The sequence below is a fragment of the Rhinolophus hipposideros genome (assembly GCF_964194185.1).
Source record: "Rhinolophus hipposideros genome assembly, chromosome: 24".
NCBI classification, from domain to species: domain Eukaryota; kingdom Metazoa; phylum Chordata; class Mammalia; order Chiroptera; family Rhinolophidae; genus Rhinolophus; species Rhinolophus hipposideros.
Genome location: NC_138070.1, coordinates 36,360,217 through 36,384,112, shown reverse-complemented (window position 1 = coordinate 36,384,112; position 23,896 = coordinate 36,360,217). Strand labels below are relative to the sequence as shown.

At 36.9% G+C, this 23,896-nt stretch overlaps 1 protein-coding gene across 1 annotated transcript; it reads left to right on the top strand.

Annotated features, from left to right (window-relative positions):
- Positions 1 to 4,856: 4,856 nt before the first annotated feature.
- Positions 4,857 to 22,738, top strand: CRTAM (cytotoxic and regulatory T cell molecule). Its single transcript, XM_081037777.1, has 5 exons — positions 4,857 to 5,068; positions 7,070 to 7,150; positions 8,893 to 9,039; positions 11,173 to 11,259; positions 20,886 to 22,738. The coding sequence occupies exons 1-5, from the start codon at positions 4,933 to 4,935 to the stop codon at positions 21,014 to 21,016; spliced, it is 582 nt and encodes a 193-aa protein (XP_080893903.1). The 5' UTR covers positions 4,857 to 4,932; the 3' UTR covers positions 21,017 to 22,738.
- Positions 22,739 to 23,896: the final 1,158 nt, after the last annotated feature.

Genomic DNA, 23,896 nt, shown 5'->3' with positions numbered 1-23,896 from the left:
TCTATTCATCTTTTGTTATCAGTATATATTGAGTATTACAATTTTAATACAGTTTTCCTTCCTTAAAATGTGCATACATGTTTTTGGCACCCTCTGTAAACCTAAACTTGTCTATATTGTTTATGTTACTATAAAGCACCGATGCAGTCACATTAAGTCATGATTACACTTTAGATTTATTTTGTAATAACTGTTTTGAAGATTTTAGTCTAACTATATTAATATTCTGAAAAGAACACAAAAATAATAAAAAATAAATAAAATATCAAATATTAAATGTAAAGAGGAGTTGCCTCAATTTTCAGAATCTCTGTTCTTGAATCCCTTCACCATAAGTTAAAGAAATAATTTTAAAACTATATAGAACTTTTTTTAAAAATTTATTGGGGTGACAGTTGTTAGTAATATTACATAGATTTCAGGTGTACAATTCTGTGTTACATCATTTATAAATCCCATTGTGTGTTCACCACCCAGAGTCAGTTCTCCTTCCATCACCATAGATTTGATCTTCTTTACCCTCATCTGCCACTCCCCTCCCCGCTTACCCTCTGGTAACCACCAAACAATTGTCTGTGTCTATGAGTTTTTGTTTCTCATTTGTTTGTCTTATTTTTTGTTGTTTTTGCTTTATATTCCACATATCAGTAAAATCATATGGCTCTCTGCAGAGAACTATATAGAACTTTTTGAGCCAAGAAGCATCTTATAAGAAGTAGCATGAATCACATATCTGTAATTAACAGGACTCTGACCTGCATTATTTTATAAGGTATTTCTCAGTGTAAAAAGAGATTCCTGATTTACAGGGATTCACTCACACTAGTGTATGAGGAACCAGTTTGATGACAATGCAATTGTTGAAAAAGCTCTTTATCAAATGAAATAATTGACAAAGAAGGGCATTTGTTAATGAGAACTTCACCAGGGGAAAACTGCCTTGCTGCCCTATGGTGCTGTTGCTGTGGTTAACAGATCTCCTCTCACTACCACATGCTTTCCACTGGTCACTTTTTCATCAAACCAAAGATAGTTCTTGGCAGCTGCATTTAGAAGACTGACTTAGGGACCCACAGACGGGGCTGTGCTGTAACCTGACGAATATTCCCGCCTCATTATTATTCATGCCCTCTCCAGCCTCCACCCTCATCAGTGGAGTGGAAGCAGATGTGGGAGAATCACCAAAGAGAAAATGAGACTTTATTTAGCTAATGCTTCTGAAAGACATTCAGATTCTTAAATAAGAAAACCAATAATATTGAAAAAAGATTTTACTTTTCAGCAATAACAATCTACAAAAAAATTACTACTGAGGGGGAAATCAGTTTCTCTTCCTTTATGGCAATAACAATCTACAAAAAAAATTACTACTGAGGGGGAAATCAGTTTTTCTTCCTTTATGGCAATAACAATCTACAAAAAAAAAATTACTACTGAGGGGGAAATCAGTTTCTCTTCCTTCCTTCTTTTCCTGAGACTCAAAATCATAGCCATAAAATGTTTCTAATAATAATAGGTTAAGGCTCAACTTTTATTTAGGATCTAACTATCTATTATTTAGCACCTGCTGCCAAATCTCCAATAAGTATTCAAAGACCAACTTCAGTATCAGCTGTTGGTGGCTTCCATTCGCTTGTGACTTTTTCCCTTTGGCGAGCTACTTCATTGATATACAGATGTTACAAACATTTTGTTCATTCAATTATATTTAAAAGTTTGCTGTCTGAGGAGGCTTGAAAACATGTTTACAAGTGAGGATTCTGACCCCTTTCATCTCCACACTCTGCATGGTAGGACATAGGGGAAATGAGCATCATTAGAGTAGCCCCAAGTTTCGGAAGTGCTGAAAAGAAATATGCCTTCCTTTGAAAAACGCACAGTGCAGTGCTTCAAGGAGAACACAATAGCAGGAATAGGTGAGACTATTTTCAAAGTGATTTATTTCATCTTTTTAGTATTCCAAATGAGGAATTTTGGTTTCATATTACTTATCTGAAGGTGGGATAAAAACAAAAAGTTGAGCCACAGTTCTCAAACTTTCTGACTTCAAGGCCCTTCTACACAGCTACAAATAATTAAGGACCCCAACAAACTTTTACTTATGTGAATTACATCTGTCAAAATGTACCTATTAGAAATTAAAACTGAAACATTTAAATATTTATTTAAAAAATAATGTACTAAATACTAACAGAAATGGCATATTTTTATTAAAAAATAACTATATATTGCAACACCAAAGAAATTAGTGAGAAAAATGACATTCTTTTACATCTTGAAAATCTCCTAATGTCTGGCTTAACAGAAAACAAATAGATTCTCATACGGTAATAACTCCTGCATTCAATCTCTTACAATATGTTGTTTTGCTTGAGATATATATATATATATATATATATATATATATATATACACACACATATATAATATATTATATATTATATACATATATAATACAATACTTATATACAATATATGTGTATATATATATATATATATATATATATATATATATATATAAAATATTGAGCCTCACACAAGTATACAGTTGGAAAAGGGAAGAGTATTTTAACAGCCTTTTCAAACAATTGTGGATATTCTTCTTTGATGCTGAACTAAGACTTGACATGAGTTAGTTTCTTTTTATTTTTTTTATTTTTTATTGAGGAATATTGGAGGACAGTGTGTTTCTCCAGGGCCCATCAGCTCCAAGTAGTTGTCCTTCAATCTAGTTGTCGAGGATGCAGCTCAGTTCCAAGTCCAGTCGTCATTTTCAATCTTTAGTTGCAGGGAGGTGCAGCCCACCATCCCATGCGGGAATTGAACCAGCAACCTTGTTGTTGACAGCTCACACTCTAACCAACTGAGCCATCCGGCCACCACAAGGGTTAGTTTCTTAAACGTTAGTTGCTGTGTGGACTCTGAAACCATCTCAACAGACTTTTCATACATTCATGCATTCAAATCCATTGAACAAATTTGTATTTTGAATGAATCTTATGCAGGCATGATTTGGTTACATTATGCCTTGATTATTTGGAAAATGTTAATTTTGACACATTTTACTATCATAATCACATTCATTAATATCAACACTGATCTTATCAAACATCTTTAAGTATTCAGAAGCTATCAAGCTTACAGAATTGGATACAGGTTTTCCAAAATTCTGTCTTGAAATGTAGCTGTGCAACTGAGCAACTAAATATTTAATATTATTTAATTCTTATTAATTTAAATTTAAATAGTCATTGTAGCTAGTGGATGCTATATTGGATAGCAAAAGGCTATAACATTCTGATCATCTAGAAAGATATATCATAATGCAACAGTATCCACCTAATCAAAACAATAGTCTGAATGAACATATTTAGCAACTTGTCGATTGAGAGGATAAATCAAAGTAAATACAAACTCTGATTTATACATATATAGTGGGGGTGCCAGAAAAATGTATACACGTGAACACTTTGGTCAACATTGTTCGTTGTAATCAGAAGTGTCTGGATGCTGATAGTAACCACTTTGAGAACTCTTGTAATTGTAGAAGTCAAGTTTGACTTGTATTCATCTTTTGTTGTTGGTATATATCAAGTATTACAATTTTAATAGTTTTTTCCTTTTTTAAAACGTGTATACATTTTTTGGCACTATATATATGTATATATATACACTTATTAGAAAACAGATTTATATATACATACATATAATATAGAATGTATTATAAAACATATGTGTGTATGTATAGTTTTACAAATATTTACTGGAATATATATGTATGTATTTATGTGTATATATAAACTGTTTTGTACACAAATATAGAATTATCTGAATTCACATGGCACACATTATTCTAGAAGATCTTGATCATCGATACATTTTATTCTATGTTTCTCATTTAATGCTCTTCTTGTGATGTGCTTTTAGTGCATCTATTTGACTCTCTTTCAAGCTTTTCCCCCTTTTCCTTGTCAGTAGCTCTCCTCTTTCTTCAATTTTCTCTAGTAGCTTTGTGGTCACAAAGTTCACGTTGGCCTTATGGTTTATATTACTATTTCTCCAATGTTTCCTTAGTGGTTCTTCTTTCTTCACGAGTGGAGCTCGTGAATGCAGTTCAGGCTTTTTTATAGTTTTCAAAAATTTTAGATGTTTGATTAAGAAAATAAATTTTCAAAACCACGGAGAGGTGTTTGATTGAATAAAAAGCTGAGAAGCACCCATAGATTTTATAAAGATATTACCCACCTATCACATATCAGTATCAGTATTTGCAAATTAACAGGCAACTGTTTTTTATATGTTCCTTGGTTACAGGCCTGTTCATGGATTGGTCAAATCTATGCTAATCTGAACCTCTGGAAACATTTCTAAACATTGCTTTATATTATACAATAAATGTAACAAGCATTGTGCTTAATAAATAGTCAAGCGTTATGCTAAACATGTTGTATGAAGGAACGCATTCATTCCCATAAAAAAATTCCTAGAGGTAAATGCTGTATCTTCATATTATAGGTAACAAAAAAACTGAGCATTTGAAAGACTAGGGACCTTGTTCAAACTCACTCAACAGAAAGCAAGTAACAATAATTGAATTCAACCCAGTCTGAGTCTGACTCCAAGGTCGCCTAACACATAAGTAGTTAGATATGTGAACTGGTAGATAGACAGACAGACAGACAGATTGATAGGTAGATTGATACAGGCAGAGACAGCAAACACCCTTTTCCTAACGACTGCCAAATGCACCACTCCACAGAGGTCCAGCATGTTGTACTTCTAAGCCAGGCAGCATAGCAGAAGGACAATCAGCAGGATACAAAATCACAAACCAGCACAAGAGCTGCAGAACATACAGTTCTGAGGTTTCTGCAAAACCTCTACAAGTAGGTAGCAGCCAGATACATTTTCCAAGCTATTGTACTGAGTAAAATGTGGATAAAATTGCTCTCCATAGTTGCAGAATTTTGTTTTTCCCCTTTCCTAGTTCCTGATCGAGAGACAGCTTCAGATGTCCTGGAGAAGGGCTCTCCATCCTCTCAAGATCCTCAGTGGCCCACTAGTACTGGTAAGTGTTGGAATCATTAAAACATTTTTTAAAAATCGTGCCTCTTTGGGAAGTCACTTTTCCAATTCTAAGTTTTAAGATTATTTTTTCTTTTAATTTGTAACAAGACCAGACTGGATACAACTAGCTCCAGCTTTGTGGTAACCTAGAGGAGTGTCATATCAGGAGTGTTCACTTAGTGGAATGGGCTTCAGGGTAACTAACGCCTTGTAAGTTCTCTCTCTCTCTCTCTCTCTCTCTCTCTCTTTCTCTCTCTCTCTCTCTCTCTCTCTCTCTTTCTCTCTCGCACACACACATTTGCACTGTGGTAAAGGGCAAGATTGAATTTGTTTATAGGGAGACTCGTTTCTTAATTTTTCAGTCTAAAACAGACCAAACACAAAGTAAACACTTGGTATCAACAGAGAGCAAAGAAGCAGGATCTAGAGATTTGGTGTTCTTTGTCATCAAATAACAAAACCACCCTTAAAGAGTCATCAGTTACGTGGTAGTCAAGAACCCAGATAGTTTTTGATGATAGGATTGAACTATAAATGCAGAAGAATTTAGAAAGCCTAGATTATAATTCCAGTTTTTTAGACAGTGAACCCACTGAGATATTAACTCTGGACAATGATCATATAAATTATGATCATTAGATAAATTATATTTAATTTATTTTTGCATTTTACCTAGCATAATATTTGGCAACAGCTGGTACACAGAAAACGCAGTGTGAATAAACGAATGGATGAATGCATGCAGTTGCTATGGTGCTTTCATAAATTCCTACATGTCCTTTTTTGTTTCAGAGAGTAGCTCTACAACAATTAAATTTGGTGGGATAAGTGCTTTCATATCATTATCATGTTCATAGTTCTGAGTATAAGACCATATTTAAAAAATTTTTATTTTGAATAATATTTAAAAGTAAATGTTTGGGGTTTTAAACACTGATAAACAGAATACGTACCATACATATTTTTAAAGGATAATGGAAATTGAAAATATTATGAAGTGGAACAGCCACATTACTTGCTTTAATAATCCAATATGTTCACACACATTTAGAATCTACTTGTTTTTAAATTAGCTCTCACCACTACTAAACAAGTCAATTTTCTGCTCTGCTTTTTCAAATACAACGTAAGTTTTTAACAATATAGTTTCTAAAATTCCTTTCAGCTTTCAATTTCTCTGGTTTTATTACTTTAATAATACCCATTTTCAGAAGAATGGATGGTTTCGTTGCCTTCCACGTAGTGGCGCTGTGCGGTGGGCTAAATAAAGCTAGAGGCTGCAACAGAAAAACAAAACAAAACAACAACAAAAAGAAAATAGGGAGGATAAACAACAAAATCAGGAAAATAGATCTCTTATTTTTATAATTTCTCTTACCTAGCAAACACATCACAGTACATCCCACTTCTGGGGGGTGGGGCAAGCATAGGGTTTGAATAACAACTGAGCCTACTTTTCAACATAAAAATCATTGCTTTGTGCATTTTGGACTGTAGATTTTCTATCCATAAAGCTCAGGATGTAATTCTCCACTGTTCAGTTGTTACCTTGAAGCACCCTAAGGACCTTCTCACTGAAACGCCTGATTGAGGAAGGAAGTATTAATATAAAATAATGTCTTTAATTCTGGGTTCTGAGTTTCAACATTGACTCTGCCACTTATTTGCTGCAGGACTTTAGACAATTTACTTTACTTCTCTAAAACCCTATGTTCTCAGAGCTGTGGTGAGAAATAATATATACCAATGCTCAGTTTATGGCCTGGCACAAAGTAAATGTTCAATAAAGGTTTACCTGAGAAAAATAAGGCAAAGTGAGCCTGGCCGTTTGCAATCATTTTGGGGAGAAGTCAGTAGTTTAAAAATGACCTCATTGTTTTTTTAATGAGGAACATTTAATTTGGTTTCTAGACCTGCTTTGCTGTTTTGAATGACTATGTGTATATATACACATTATAAATACATAGTCATATGTGTATGTCATGTGTTTCATTCACCTTAGTTGCAGTACTAGAAGATTCTAGTACATCAGAGAATGACAAAAGAGAAGAACAAACCACACAAGACCCTGACTTGACCACTGGTGAGTGTCCCCCGCCGCATTTAGAATAAACACTTGACATTTTAGCCTCTTAATCAGTAAATCCAAAGTCTTTTTCAGTCCATATTTTTTTTGACCTTTCTATTGGTTAATCACTCCCTTGCTCCTTGACTTAATTGCCTCCCTGGTTTACTTGAAACACTCTGCCTGGTCCTGTTACTTTTTGCTAACTACTCGTTTTCAACATCCATTAGCTAACTTCCCTTCCTCCTCTTAGTTCTTATATATAAATATGTTTCTGGGTTTACTTCTCCATCCTTGTTTTTTCCCCCAATTCTTAAGGAGTTTACCCATTCCCAAGATTGTTCCTCTTGCTACCAGGCAGGAGAGTTTCATACCTATATTTCCAGGACATTCTCCTGAGCATTAGTCCATTTCCTTCCATTTCCTACATATTTCTAGAATTTTCTGCCATCTCCTCAAACTCAACATTGCTAAAAACTGAACAGCATTTTTTTCCCACTAAAGCATCACAGAGGCCCAAACATTGGTGTCATCCTTTACTACTATGTGTATGTGTGTGTGTGTGCATACACACATATAAATTAAGTCAGTTTCCAAGGACTTAAGAGTCTTCCCCTCAGGTATTTTGTCCACTATCACTGCTACCACCCTGATCCAGACCCTCATCATCTCCTGAATGCAATATTATAACCAGTTTCTCCTCTTGTAATCCATTTTCAGCACTTTACTATCAAAACATTCCTTTTCACTCTTTACACCTGTGTTCAGAACACACAGTACACCTGTGACTTCCCGTGGTCTACAGTGCAGAACATAAGCCTTAGACCCCCCAGCAGGTCAAGAATACACTTTTTTTTCCTGAAAATGTTATTTTACTTTGATTGCCTTGCCCTCATTTACCCTAACTGGCCCTGATGAAAAGAAAGTCATCATCACACGTCTCTTTACACTTCCTTCAAGGTCAATGTCTCCACTGAAAAATTCCCTAAACAACTCAGGAACCACTCCTGCCTCTGAATCCCTGAACACATTATTATACTAACACATATAGATCTAAGTTTTGGCATAGTTTACTTCTGTTTGTTTTTATTAATCTATTTGTTTACATATTTGGAGAACTATCCCCTATTTCATAGGGATTGTGTCTTATGCAGCTTTGAGCACAATGTTCTCACATAGCTGGCACTCCTTACGTGCTTCTTAGTTGAGATGAGGAGACAGAGACATTCAAGAAAAGGAGAGCTCACAGAATCAGAATTCTAGGTATAGAAAGACCTTTAAGGGCTCATCTAGTTTATCTCCAAATGCCTTCATATAGAACCACATTAAACTTAGCCAAGATTAATAAATATTCATTTTATTTGCATAATTTTTCAAACTCCTTAGCAACCTCTCTTGCTGCTTAAACTACACTTTGCTCAAAAAAATCATTCCTTACAGCTATTTTGAATCCCCTGACTGACTATAATTTAAGTCAATATTCTCACGTTTTCTCCAGAAATGAAAAATAACTAGTTCAATATCTATGTAACTTAGAAACCATTTTCAAATCATCCCACAAAATTGCTTTGTTTGTATTCTTGTTTTCCGAGAATAAATAGTATGAACCTCTTTACCTTCGGGGTAAAACTCTCCTTTATCTTTTCATTTGAGCTGTCTATTCGCCTACACCACATTTTGAAGAGTTGTGTATACTCCTCAGTAACACATACACGCACAAAAAACCCAAACTGTCTAAAATCCTTTTATTTTCCTTACAGGAGCAAATCCTCAGTATTTAGGATTGATGAGGAAGAAAAGTGGTATACTGCTGCTCACTCTCGTGTCCTTCCTTATTTTCATACTCTTCATTATCGTCCAGCTCTTCATAATGAAGCTTCGGAAAGCACACGTGATCTGGAAAAAAGGTAAGCAGGCAGAAAACCTGATGCTGGTGCTGCAGGATGCTGAAACAACTGGCTAGAAAAGGGAAAATTCTGTCAATGAAAGCTCTACTGTTAGGTGCTGTACAATCTATTTGGTAAGTGTTGTCACTCAAATAAGGAATCGTTTGCTTTTCAGTAAACATGGGATGTGAATTTCCAGGAAGTATAATGAAAGAGTGCATAACCAAAAGAAACTAGAGTGGCTCCAGGCATTGGAATTAAATTATAGAAGCTTCTATTTACAAAAGTATATAAAATAGAAAACTCATTCATTCATTTATCCATCCATCCTTTCAGTAAGCATTCACTGAGCACCTATTGTGTGCCAGGCAGTGTTCCAGGTACTGGAGACACATCTGTCAATATGACAGACAAGGTCCCTACTCTCAAGGAATTCGTATTCTAGGAGTGGTCAATCAAGGGTTGAATATAATAGACTGTTTCAGTCCCATTCTTACTTTGAAAGAATGCACTCAATTTCCCTCAACCACAACGTTAGTAACTTTTTCTTAAGCATTCTGATTAAAAAGTTATCATTGGAAACAAAAAAATATTATACAACTAACATAGAAGATGCTTATTAAAATATGTAGACTCAACACATATCAGAGCTAGAAGGGAACTTAGAAGTATCCAGAATAATTATCTACTCAATTCATTCCATGAATGTGTGCCTGGATTAAATTTCCTCTATTTTTTTTGTTGTTTATTTAAACTTTATAGGGGTGACAACTGTTAGTAAAGTTACATAGATTTCAGGTGTACAATTCTGTATGACATCATCTATAAATGACATTGTGTGTTCACCACGCAGAGTCAGTTCTCCTTCCATCACCATATATTTGATCCCCCTTACCCTCATCTCCCTCCCCCCTCCCTCCTTACCCTCTGGTAACCACTAAACTATTGTCAGTGTCTATGAGTTTTTGTTTCTTCATTTGTTTTTCTTGTTCCTTTATTGTTTTCAGTTTTATATACCACATGTCAGTGAAATCATATGGTTCTCTGCTTTTTCTGTCTGACTTATTTCGCTTAGCATTATACTCTCAAGATCCATCCACGTTGTCACAAATGGTCCTATTTCATCTTTTCATACCGCCAAATAGTATTCCATTGTATATATATACCACAACTTCTTTATCCATTCATCTATCAAAGGACACTTTGGTTGTTTCCATGTCTTGGTCGTCGTAAATAAAGCTGCAATTAATTAAATCCCCTCTTTAATTCTGAGTTGTTATTTAGCCTTGTTTACCCTATGCTTGCCCCACCCCCCATATGGCTATTGAGCACTTGCAATGTGACTAGTCCTTCTTGAGATGTGTACTAAGGATGAAATACACACCTACTTCTGAAGATTCAGTACACACACACACACTCACACACACACACACACACACAACAATATATCTAAGAATAACATATTGGATCTACTAGTTAAATGAAAAATACATGATTAACTTAATTTTATCTGCTTCTTTTTACTTTTTGCTCATGGCTACTACAAAAATTAAAATTACACGTTTAACTTGCCTTACTGTGCTATTGGACCGTACTGATTTAGCCATACATGGCTCGAACACCTGCAGTGACAGAGAATTCATTATGTCTCAATGCAAAATGCTATATCTTGGAAGAGCTCTGACCCTCTTAAAAGTACAACTTCTCTGGGTATAATATCAGTCTCTCTAGATTTCAGATGGACTAACATTCTCATGACAACTAAACTTAGAAATAAGGTCTGGCTTTTTAGCTATATTGGCACAATAGGCAAATGCCATCATATTGTTTCAAAATGTCCCATTAATGGTTCACCCCCACGATTCTTTAAGGGCTACTGAAACAGCTCCTTTCCAAAGGACAGTATCTGATTCTAATCTGGTGTCATTTGACTTCTTCAACTCTTATACTGCCCAACACAGTGCCTGTAGGACTCACAGTAAAGAATAAAAAATTATTTGTTGAATGAATGAGGACATAAGGAGTGGGAGGTGGAATGATAAGTCCACCATTGTATAAAAACAATAGAGGTAACAATAAGAGGTATCATCTTATTCAAACACATTTTCAGGTGTCTGTGGCATCTCAAGTTAATTTAGTTTTCTTTTCTTGCAGAAAATGAAATTTCAGAACACACCCTAGAAAGTTACAAGTCAAGGTCAAATAATGATGAAACATCATCCCAAGAGAAACATGACCAAAGTAAGTCAATGATGTGACCTGAGATTTGAAAACTGAGATTCATTAATTTGTTGTTTTTAAGGGGTGGGGTAAAAAAATCAAAATGTGATTTTTTAAAAAAATTTATTTATTGGGGTGACAATTGTTAATGAAATTACATAATTTCAGGTGTACAATTCTGTATTACATCATCTATAAATCCCGTTGTGTGTTCACACCCAGAGTCAGTTCTCCTTCCATCACCATATATTTGATCCCCTTTACCCTCATCTACGACCCCCCACCCCCCTTTACCCTCTGGTAACCGCTAAACTATTGTCGGTGTCTATGAGTTTTTGTTTCTAATTTGTTTGTCTTGTTCTTTTGTTGTTTTTGGTTCATATACCACATATCAGTGAAATCATATGGTTCTCTGCTTTTTCTGTCTGACTTATTTCGCTTAGCATTATATTCTCAAGATCCATCCATGTTGTCACAATGCTCCTATTTCATCTTTTCTTACCGCCGAATAGTATTCCATCGTGTATGTATACCACAACTTCTTTATCCATTCATGTATCAAAGGACATTTTGGTTGTTTCTGTGTCTTGGCCACTGTAAATAAAGCTGCAATGAACATTGGAGCACATGTGTCTTTATGGCTAATTTTTTTTAGATTTTTTAGGCAGATACCCAGGAGAGAGATTGCTGGGTCATATAGTAATTTTATTCGTAACTTTTTTTGGGGGGGAAGGGGAACAGGACTTTATTGGGGAACAGCGTGTACTTCCAGGACTTTTTCTTTTCCAAGTCAAGTTGTTGTCTTTTCAATCTCAGTTGTGGAGGTTGCCGTTCAGCTTCAAGTTGTCCTTTCAATCTTGGTTGTGGAGGGCACAGCTCAGCTCCAGGTCCAGTTGCTGTTGCTAGTTGCAGGGGGCACAGCCCACCATCCTTTGCGGGAGTCGAACCGACAACCTTGTGGTTGAGAGGACGTGCTCCAACCAACTGAGCCATCTGGGAGGCAGCTCTGCTAAACGTGCCATGTTCAATCTCAGTTGCAAGGGTCGCTGCCCAATATCCCTTGAGAGACTCAAGGAATTAAACTGGCAACCTTTTGGTTGAGAGCCCACTGGCCCATGTGGGAATCGAACTGGCAGCCTTCAGAGTTAGGAGCACTGAGCTCCAACCGCCTGATCCACCTGGTCGGCCCCTATTCGTAATTTTTTGAGGAACCACCACACTGCCTTCAATAGGGGCTGTACCAGCCTGCATTCCCACCAACAGTGTATGAGGATATCTTGTTCTCCACAACCTCTCCAACACTTGTTACTATTTGTCTTGTTGATGATAGCCATTCTGACTGGGGTGAGGTGATATCTCATTGTGGTTTTTATTTGCATTTCTCTGATGATTAATGATGTTGAGCATTTTTTCATATGTCTATTTGCCATTTGTATGTCCTCTTTGGAGAAATATCTCTTCAGGTCCTCTGCCCATTTATCAATTGGGTTGTTTGTTTTTTTGTTGTTGAGTTTCATGAGTTCCTTGTATATTTTGGATATTAACCCCTTATCGGAGGCACTGTTTGCAAAAATGTTTTCCCATTCAGTTGATTGCCTCTTCATTTTGTCAATGGTTTCTTTTGCTGTGCAGAAGCTTTTCAGTTTGATATAGTCCCATTCATTTATTTTAGCTTTTACTTCCCTTGCCTTTGGAGTCAAATTTATAAAATGTCTTAGAGTTTTCAGCATATAGGTCTTTCACATCCTTGGTAAAGTTTATTCCTAGGTATTTTGTTCTTTTTGCTGCAAATGCAAAAGGAATTGGTTTTTTTTACTTCTTTTTCTCAGATTTCATTGTTAGTATATAGGAATGCAATGGACTTTTGTAGGTTGATTTTGTAGCCAGCAACTTTACTGTATTCGTTGATAGTTTCTAATAGCTTTTTGGTGGAGTCTTTAGGGTTTTCTATATATAGCATCATGTCATCTGCAAAGAGTGACAATTTAACTTCTTCCTTCCCAATTTGGATGCCTTTTATTTCTATCTAAGCTGGCTATTTCATTCTTCATTTTTCTATTGAGTTCTTAATCTCCAGAAATTCTATTTGGTTCTTTTTTAAAACTTCAGTCTCTGGTTAAATGTTCATGTTGTTCTTTGATTATGTTTCTGAGTTCATTAAACTGCCTTTCTGTGTTTTCTTGCATTTTGTTGAGTTTTTTCATAACTGCAATCTTGAATTCTCTGTCATTTAAGTACCATATTTCCATATCTTTATGTTCCTTTTCTGGAGACTTTTCACTTTCTTTCTGAGCTGTCTTGTTGCCTTGGTTATTCATGACAATTAATGATTTATTATTTCTCTTCCTAGACATCTACAGGAGTGAGTTCTGCAACAGGTTGATAGGAAGAGGTCCTTTGTTTTTCAGTACATGTTAGTAGAAAGTTTTATTTTCTATCTGACTGCAGCCATTTTTTCTCTCTTACACTGTAGTGTTATGTTTTCTCTGCGCTATTCCAGCTTCTCACACAATGGGGGGATTCGCTGGAAGGCAGGCTTCTCCTCTGTTAACAGTTCACCTGGGTCACAGGGTGCCGCATCCGTGTGGGTATGCGGAGAGCTTTTGTAATTCCAAAGCTCTTCCTGCACCAGATTCAGAGCCCCTGTGGTTCAGCTGTTCTGTTTATTCATGCAGAGATCTGCCCAGATAGTTGGGGACAAAGGCAGGGTGGATTGTGGGAGGTGGCCCAGAGCAATGGCAGCGACCACCACCACCACAGCCAGTCCTCTTTCCACAGCTCCCTCCCCTTTGTCGGAACTAGTTGGACTGCGGATATGTGTCTGTGGATCACAGTTCTCAGAACTGCAAATATTCTGTTCTTTTGAGCTGACACTGCTACTGTTCCGCTTCTAGCACTGGGCAGGAGGGGGTAGGGCGAGCTCTGGGAGGATAGGGAGGGGGCGGCTAGTCTCAATGCCGAAGGCTTCTGTTCTCTGCTTGGCAGTGAGGGCTTAAACCACTGTTTTCAGCTTTCTTCCCTCAGTGTTTGCTCCGAGGTCTCTGCTATGAGCATTGGATTCAGCCATGTTATATGCTGTCCCCTCAGCCCTGTGGACCATAGGCGGAGCCTTAGCAGTCCGAGTTCTTCCCTCTCCCACAGCTGCGGTAGTTCCAGGGTGAAGAAAGCTAGGAGCACTGAGTTAGGTCTGAATCCTGAGGCCGCGTAATTCCGTCTCTGTGCTTCTCCCTTCCCTCCTTCCCTGCTCGTGCAATTTGCCCACCTTTAGGTGAATTCAGTAGTGAGCCTCTTCGTCTTGCCTGTCTGCTGTGCAGGGAGTCCTCTGTGGAGTTATAGTTGTTCAATTTGTTATAAATTCCAGAGGAGATTTCCAGAGGCTCACCTCACACGGCCATTTTGATGACATCCAAAGTTTGATTTTTTTTTGTATTAGTTTCAGGTGCACAAGACAAAGTAATACTTAGACGTTTATCATTTATATCCCTCCCACGGTGTGAACCCCCTCCCCCATCCACTATCCCTCTGACATCGCACTGAGCCATTACATTTCCACTGTCTCTATTCCTAATGCTGTACTCTGCTTCTTGCAAATATATATGTGTGTGTGTGTGTGTGTGTGTGTGTGTGTGTGTGTGTGTGTGTGTATATATATACACACACAAACTTGTAGTTGACATTCATTATTGTTCAGCTTCAGCTTCAGGTGTACAATGCAGTGATCAGGCATCTACATCATCCCTAAGGTAGTCTCCCTAATGACACAAGTGTCCATTGGATACCCTACAATATCTTTACAACATTATTGATTACGTTCCCAAAATTAATTTTCAAAACCCTGTGGCCATCTTGTGGTTACTAACTGTTTTCTAATCCCCTCACCTTCCCTCTTATCCCCACACCCGCTCCCATTTAGCAACCCTCAGTTTTTCCTCTATGTCTCTGAGACTGTTTCTGGTTAGTTAATTCACTTATTCTTTTCTTTAGATTCCACATATAAGTGAGACCATATGGTATTTGTCTTTTTCTGTCTGACTTATTTCACTTAACATAATGTTCTCTAGGTCCATTCATGTTGTTGCAAATGATAAGATTTCTTTCTTCTTTATGGCTGCGTAATACTCCATTGTATAAATATACCACAGTTTCGTAATCCAATCATGTACCGATGGGCTATACTGATATCAGAAAAAACAGACTTCAGGGTGCAAAATGTAACAATAGACAAAGGAGGACATTTCATAATGGTAAAGGAGACTATACAACAAGAAGACATAACAGTCATCAATATTTATGTCCCCAATCAAGGATCTCCGAAATATACCAAGCAACTACTAACAGAACTAACGGGAGAAATTGACCAAAACACAATTATACTAGGGGACTTAAATACATCATTGACAGCTATGGATAGATCATCCAAACAGAAGATAAATAACGAAATCACAGCCCTAAATGACACATTAGATGAAATGGACATAATTGACATATATAGAGCACTTCATCCTAAAACATCAGACTATACATTCTTTTCTAGCGTACATGAAACATTCTCAAGGATAGACCATATACTGGGATATAAAACTAACCTCACCAAATTTAAGAAGACTGAAATCATACCAAGCATATTCACTGATCACAAGGCTTTGAAATTGGTTATCAACTGCAAAAAGAAAGCAGGAAAAAACACAAATACATGGAGATCAAACAACATACTTTTAAAGAACGACTGGGTCAAAGAAGAAATTAGAGGAGAGATCAAAAGTACGTAGAAACAAGTGACAATGAAAATACATCCTACCAAAATATTGGGGATGCAGAGAACAAAATATACAAGGAACTCATGCAACTCAACAACAAAAACAAGCAACCCAATTGAAAAATGGGCAGAGGACCTGAAGAGACATTTCTCCAAAGAGGACATACAAATGGCAAATAGACATATGAAAAAATGCTCAACATCGTTAATTAGCAGAGAAATGCAAATAAAAACCACAACAAGATATTACCTCATCCCAGTCAGAATGGCTTTCATCAACAAGACAAATAGTAACAAGTGCTGGAGAGGCTGTGGAGAAAAAGGAACCCTCATACACTATTGTTGGGAATGCAGACTGGTGCAGCCTCTATGGAAGGCAGTGTGGAGGTTCCTCTAAAAATTGCGAATAGAATTACCATATGACCCAGCAATCCCTCTCCTGGGTATCTACCCAAAAAATCTGAAAGCATTTATCCATAAAGACACGTGTGCTCCAATGTTCATTGCAGCTTTGTTTACGGTGTCCAAGACATGGAAACAACCAAAATGTCCTTTGATAGATGAATGGATAAAGAAGTTGTGGTATATATACACAATGGAATACTATTCGGCGTTAAGGAAAGATGATATAGGAACATTTGTGACAACATGGATGGATCTTGAGATTATAATGCTAAGCGAAACAAGTCAGACAAAAAAAGCAGAGAACCCTATGATTTCACTGATATGTGGTATATAAACCAAAAACAACAAAAGAACAGGACAAATGAGAAACAAAAACTCGTAGACCCAGACAATAATTTAGTGGTTACCAGAGGGTAAGGATGGAGAGGGGTGGTAGATGAGGGTAAAGGGCATCAAATATTTGGTGATGGAAGGAGAACTGACTCTGGGTGGTGAATACACAATGGGATTTATAGATGATGTAATACGGAATTGTATACCTGAAATCTATGTAAATTTACTAACAATTGTCACCCCAAAAAACTTTAATTAAAAACAAATAAATTGATCTACATAATAAACAAAAATCCATCTAACTGAAGGTATACCCCTGTGGCAAGCCATGTCTGAGTCCTCACTGACACACACAGGCACAGCTCTGGATTATATGTCCCTCTTGTACTCTAGAGTATCCTATATACATTTCTGCCAATGAAAAACCTCCATGCCACGCTGTCATTTTTGGTGTGTTGATTTAGCTACCACAGTGCTCCTTCACGTGGTGAATAATCGGATTTACTTTATGTATATCCCCAGATCCTAGCACAGACTTGGCACAAATGGAATGTTTGATAAATATGTATTTAATAAGTGAATACAAGGCTTAACTAATTCAAGCAGAAATAGTTCAGATTTTTTGCATGACTTCATTGCAATTCCTCAATCAAAACATGTAAAGAAAATGAAAAGAGTCTGAAAGGAATGGAATGGGGAGAGAGGGAGAGAGAGAGAGAGAGAGAGAGAGAGAGAGAGAGAGAGAGAGAGAGAGAGAGAGAGAGAGAAAGAGAGAGAGAGAGAAATTCTTGACAAAGATGCAGTAGACAGGAGCTAGAACTGTAGAAAAGCAAGAATCTTATACTTTCCAACCATTTGTTTCCTCCATGCATATATTCTACCAGGCAGGAGGTTGCAAGAAATGCAGTGAGCTTTGCCACTAGTTTCTATTGTTTTTATTGAGGTTTTTGTAGGAAGCATGCCTTTTACAACACCTCTGCCTTTTTTGTTTGCTTGTTTTGACCTAGCAGAATGTGAAATGGAAAGGGAGAATAGCTGTACTAGCAGGGAATGTGGCACGAGGGAGCAGAGTGTGGAGAACTGGGGGTTGGAGGGACAATTGTATATAAGCTACATATAGTCTGTTGTATTACAACCCATGTTTCTATAACATCAATCACATCATGTTTGACTGGCATATAAGAGAATGATGTCAATATAATGTGTAAGTTGTGTTGCTTCTTATGCCAATTTTCCTGGGCAAGGGTAACTAAAACAGTAGAATTACATCCTTTAGCAGGAAAAGAAAAGCTCTTTCAGCTCAGCTACTGAAGAAGCAGAAATTCTTGCAGTTCAAGTTTAAGAAAGTTTAAAGCCATATATTTTTCAAATAAATAGCCAGCATCAAGTTTTTTTTTTGTTTGTTTGTTTTGTTTTTCTTTATTAGTTTCAGGTGTACAAGACAAGGTAATACTTAGACGTTCATCATTTATATCCCTCACACTGTGAACCCCCCTCCCCCCATCCACTATCCCTCCGACCTCACACTGAACCATCACATTATATATATAAAATTATAGTTGGCATTCATTAATGTTTAGCTTCTGGTGTACAATGCCGTGATCAGGTATCCACAGTATCCCTGAGGTGGTCTCCCAAATAGGACGCATGTCCATCGGATACCCAACAAAATCTTTACAACATTATTGAATACCTTCCCCAAATTAATTTTCAAAAAAACCCTGAGGCCATCTTGTGGTTACCAGCTGCTTCCAAATCCCTTCACCTTTCCCCTTATCCCCAACCCCCCCCACACCCATCTAACAACTCTCGGTTTTTTCTTTGTGTCCCCAAAACTGTTTCTGATTAGTTCATTCACATAGTCTTTTCTTTAGATAACATATATAAGTGAGATCATATGGTACTTGTCTTTCTCTTTCTGACTTATTTCACTTAACATAATGTTCTCTAGATCCATCCATGTTGCTGCAAATGATAAGATTTCTTTCTTCTTTATGGCTGCGTAATACTCCATTGTATAAATGAACCACAGCTTCTTAATCCAGTCATCTACCGATGGGCATTTCGGTTGTTTCCATATCTTGGCTATTGTGTAAAGTGCTGCAATAAACATAGGAGTGCATACAGATTTTTGAATTGGAGTTTTGGATTTCTCCGGGTAGATGCCTAGGAGTGGAATTACTGGATCATAGGGTAGTTCCATTTTCAGATTCCTGAGATACCTCCATACTGTTTTCCATAGTGGCTGCACTAATCTGCAGTCCCACCAACAGTGCACTAGCGTTCCCTTTTATCCACATCCGCGCCAGCATTTGTTGTTTGTTGATTTATTGATGATAGCCATTTTGATTGGAGTGAGGTGGTATCTCATTGTGGTTTTTATTTGCATTTCTCTGATGGTTAGTGAGGTTGAGCATTTCTTCATATGTCTTCTTGCCTTCTGTATGTCCTTTTTAGAAAAATGTCTCCTCAAGTCCTCTGCCCATTTTTTAATTGGGTTGTTTGTTTTTTTGGAGTTGAGTTGAGTAAGTTTTTTATAGATTTGTGATATTAATCCCTTATCAGATATATCATTGGCAAATATCTTTTCCCATACAGTAGGATCCCTTTTTGTTTTATTGATGGTTTCCTTTGCTGTGAAAAAACTTTTTAGTTTGATGTAATCCCACATGTTTATTTTTTCTCTTACTTCCCTCGCGCGAGGGGATATGTCAGTGAAAATCTTACTCCGGGTAATGTCCATGAAGTTTCTTCCTATATTTTCTTCTAGATATTTTATGGTTTCAGATCTTACATTTAAGTCTTTTAGCCATTTTGAATTTGTTTTTGTATATGGTGTAAGGAGGTGGTCCAGCTTCATTTTCTTGCATGTGTCCGTCCAGGTTTCCCAACACCACTTATTGAACAGACTGTCTTTACCCCATCGTACATTCTTGCTTCCATTGTCATAGATTAGATGGGCATATAGGCATGGATTTACGTCTGGACTCTCTATTCTGTTCCATTGATCTATGGCCAGCATCAAGTTTAAACGTAGAACATTGAAAGCATTATTTTCATATCAAGAATAAGGTAGCAATGCCTATTATCCCCACTATTAATATTGTTCCAGAAAGAGCACATGCAATTTGAATTGAGAAATGAACATTTAAGGTATAAATACTGGTAAAGATGAGACAAAAAAAGTATTATTAGCTGCTGCTTATATACTTGTATTCCTAGTAAATCCAGTGGAATCAACTGAAAAATTTATAAAACAATTAGTTAATATCTAAAAGTTACCAGGAATAAAATCATCAGCTTTGTTTTCTCATCTTTTCTCTTTGGTTAGTTTAACTATACCTAGAAAACAGATAATTTTACATATTTGAATGAGTTTTATAAAATATTACTTTTCTTAAGAGTTTTATTTCCTCTATATCTATTATTGCCCCATTATTATTTTTAATCTTGTGTTTTGTCATTTTCATTATGCTTTATATTGTTGTTTTACTTAACGTTCTTAGGCTTACAAATAAATTCTGCTGCTCTTTTATTTGTAATTTAAAAAAAAAAAAGAAAGAAAGTTTAAAGCGAGCAAGTTTAAAGCGAGCACCTGCATTCAGGACTCCCTACCAGGACCCAGAAAGGTCCCCAGGGACTTGCCACAGCTCGTGGAGGTTCACTTTCTCCTGGGCTCTTATACCCACTTCCATCCTCCTTTCCTTAATGCCCTCAAATCCAGCTTTTCAACTATATCAGTTGTGCTCACTTCAAAGATACCTTCTGGAGCTGCTCAAGTCTCTGTGTACCAAGTTACAGAGGCTTTGAGAGGTCTGCCCCAACATTATTTTCCTCATAAACCCCGTTACTTATAGTACGAAATTTTGCTGAAGGCAATGTGTTTTTTTCCTACCAACACATGTTATTTTTATAGCAGAAATGTCTATATAGTTTATGTCAGGTTTATGAGTATATTGTTTATGTAACAAGACTTTCTAAAAATTGGACTATAACAAGGCATTCAGATTATTTATCAGCATCAGTGAATTTCATATTTGATTTTTAAAGACATTAACATATGGACCTAAAAATACCATATGCAATCAGTGTTTCAAATAAAGGGGTGCAATACTGTTCAAAATAAATTTTCGTCTATGACATTTTTTTTCAGCTTCCCATTCTAAGAGCTGCATGAACTACATCACACAGTTGTACTCAGAATCAAAAACAAAGAAGAAGAAAAATGCACAACATTTAAAGTTAAAAGGAGAACATGCTCATATACCAGAGAGCATTGTGTAGGGCTCCCTGAAATAGAAAATATGATTTCAAGGCAACCATATCGTTACCTAAGTGGACACCTTATGGGAAGGACCATGATTACTGTGACAGGAAAAACAGACTTTGAGTGCAATGCAACCTGGTATCCTCCCGTGGTAACCTGCCCCGGATTCAGAGCAGCAAAATGAAGACCAAACCATGGACTTAAGGCTTCGTATTTTAAAAAATAAGATAACCTGTTACGCCTGACACTACTTCAGAGCAGGAAGATTCTACTAAGCCTTGGGATCTAGGTCAATGTGACCAACTAGCATCTTACTGTGAAGGGAGCAGGAATTTTCAAATGGAAGTAGTGGAACTAAATTAATTTTATTTAATCTTTCCTTTTGGTCTCCAAATAAAGAGCTTTGGGATGAAAAGGACATAAAAAAGTCCTCTAGTCCTAGGAGCTTACTTTCAAGACAACTTTAAAATGTAACCAGCAGGTAAACTGTCAGGGGAGAATGGCACATAAACAATGAATGAGTCAGATGAGCATCACCACCCTGAGACACGTATGAGTTCAAGGTCGGCCCAAAGATTCGATTTTCTTGCTAAATCACAAAAGCTGACCTGGTGACAAAGTTGTTTTTTTTTTTTTTAATGACACTTCATTATAGAAACATGTACAAAATAAAAAATGAGCTTAACTTACTGATTATTGATGTAATGAATGTTTTTTAAAAAATTATTTAACAAGGACTTGAATATGCATATGTTTGTTTTTCTAGTGGTTGTGTTCCAAGTTCTATTTCCTACTTTCACTTTCACATGTGAAAGTGGCATGTGACATGTCTTTTCCCCCCTATCAGTTTAATTAAGGTAGTGCAAACTCTGACATTTATTTATGACATTTCTCATTGTTTGGACCTGAATAAACTAAGTCTAAAGTAATAACCCCCCAGCTTACCACACACACTCATGTTACGAGTTTGTACTTTGTTACAGGGGTCAGATACAGCTGTGCTGATTTTTTTCTTTTGGTAATTTATTTTTTTTTAAATCACAAAATTACTGAAAGGTGTACAGAGAGCAAAACATTTTTCCCTCTGAACCATTTGAGAGTAACTTGACATGTCGCCCCAAATACATGAGTGTGTATTTCCTACAAACAAAACATTCTCCTCTATAACCACAATACAACCATGAAAATCGGGAAATTAACATTGATGTATTTCTACTGACAGTCCTGACTCCATTCAAGTCTCTCCAATTGTCCCAGAAGGTTGAGTTCAGACTCACGTTTCATTTTATTAATAGTCTCATAGATTTTGGAACAGTTCCTCAATCTTTCCTTCACTTTCATGACCTGGGCATTTTTTAAGATTACCGACATTATTTTGTAGATTGCCCCTCAGTCTGGCTTTGTCTGATGTTTCCTTGTGATTAAATTCAGGTTATGCAATTTTGACAGGACTATTGCAGAAGTGATGTTTTAATCACATTGCATTTGATTTATTTAATTATTAATGATGTTTACTCTGATCACTCGATTAAGGTGGTGTCTGCCAGATTTCTCTACATAAAGTTCCTCTTGTCTTCTTTCTAAGATAATATTTTGTGGGGAGATGCTTTAAAACTATGTAGCTATTTGTTTCTCATCATACTCTCACGTCATTCATTTATTTATGGACTCATGGTTTCTTTTGTTATTCAATGTTATTATCAAATTAATCTGTTGTTAATTCGATGATCAAATTATGGAAACAGGCTTGTGTCCTTCTTGTCCTCAATCTTTGAGCACTTTTTTGCTTTCTGATACAAGATATTCCAGGCTTATCTTAAGTTTTTCCTGCTTCAGCCCTGTAATCAGCTATTTCTCCAAGGATCCCTGGTTCCATTTACTGGAAAATGGTATTTAAAATCTAATACTCAAAGGCTAGGTGTACCCATTGCTTTTGGGATATCACATGCTTTTGGGTTACATGTTATGTTTTGCCTGCCTGGGGTTGTTGGTGGCTTAGCACATATTTCCTGGGACTGCAGCTCCTTCCTACCTCTGTCAGGAAGGCTGATCTCCTTCACAAGTAGGTGGCACGAGTGATGCCAGAGGGAGTGTCCACCGAGTTGAGTTGGACCGTGTTAGAACCGACCAGGATGCGTGCTGTCAGAGTGAGGGTGTGTAACCTCTTCCTGTGTGGACATAGGACGTGGTGGGAAGACGTCTGAGTGACTTGGAGCAGTTCTGGCAGCAAATATATGTTTGAATAGCTACATCATAAGACTCCTACTTCCTACCAGCTCTCAGTTCTCTGTCTGAGAATGCAAAGGCCTCTCCTCGGAGCTTTTCCCACCTAAGTGTCCCTCCCTCCATTATGTAATAGTATTGATTAACCAAATGAGAAATGCAGGAACACGAAGGCCCCAGCCTGCAGGTGGCCACCTCATTCCCAGTCGCAGCTCTGGAGTCTTGCTAAGTTGTTTCTGGGAAGTCCTGTGTGGGGTTCACGGCTGGAAACCAGTAATTTCCACGCAGAATGCAGGGAGAAGCTCGAGACCTATTGATCTACTACTGGGCCATTCCTTCAGACACAAAAAGAGGTCATCTGGACCAGGGAAGACAGTTGTGTTAAATAAATGCATCAGTTCATCCCAAATCACAACCTTGACTCTGGGCAGAAAGAGAACTCCATCATGGAAAGGTCACTGAAGCTAAAGCTGAAGCACAGACTTAATGTCAGGATAAGTCAGCTCAGTAGATAGAACTAGGGAATATACTTATACATGTATGTATATATGTGTCTATGTGTGTATATATATATTTAACTCCATCTATTGAAAATCATAGGCTTATTCTAGTTTTCTTCCTTTCTGTATTTGTAACCACCTTTTCTGAGAAACCTGTCTTTCATTAACATATTT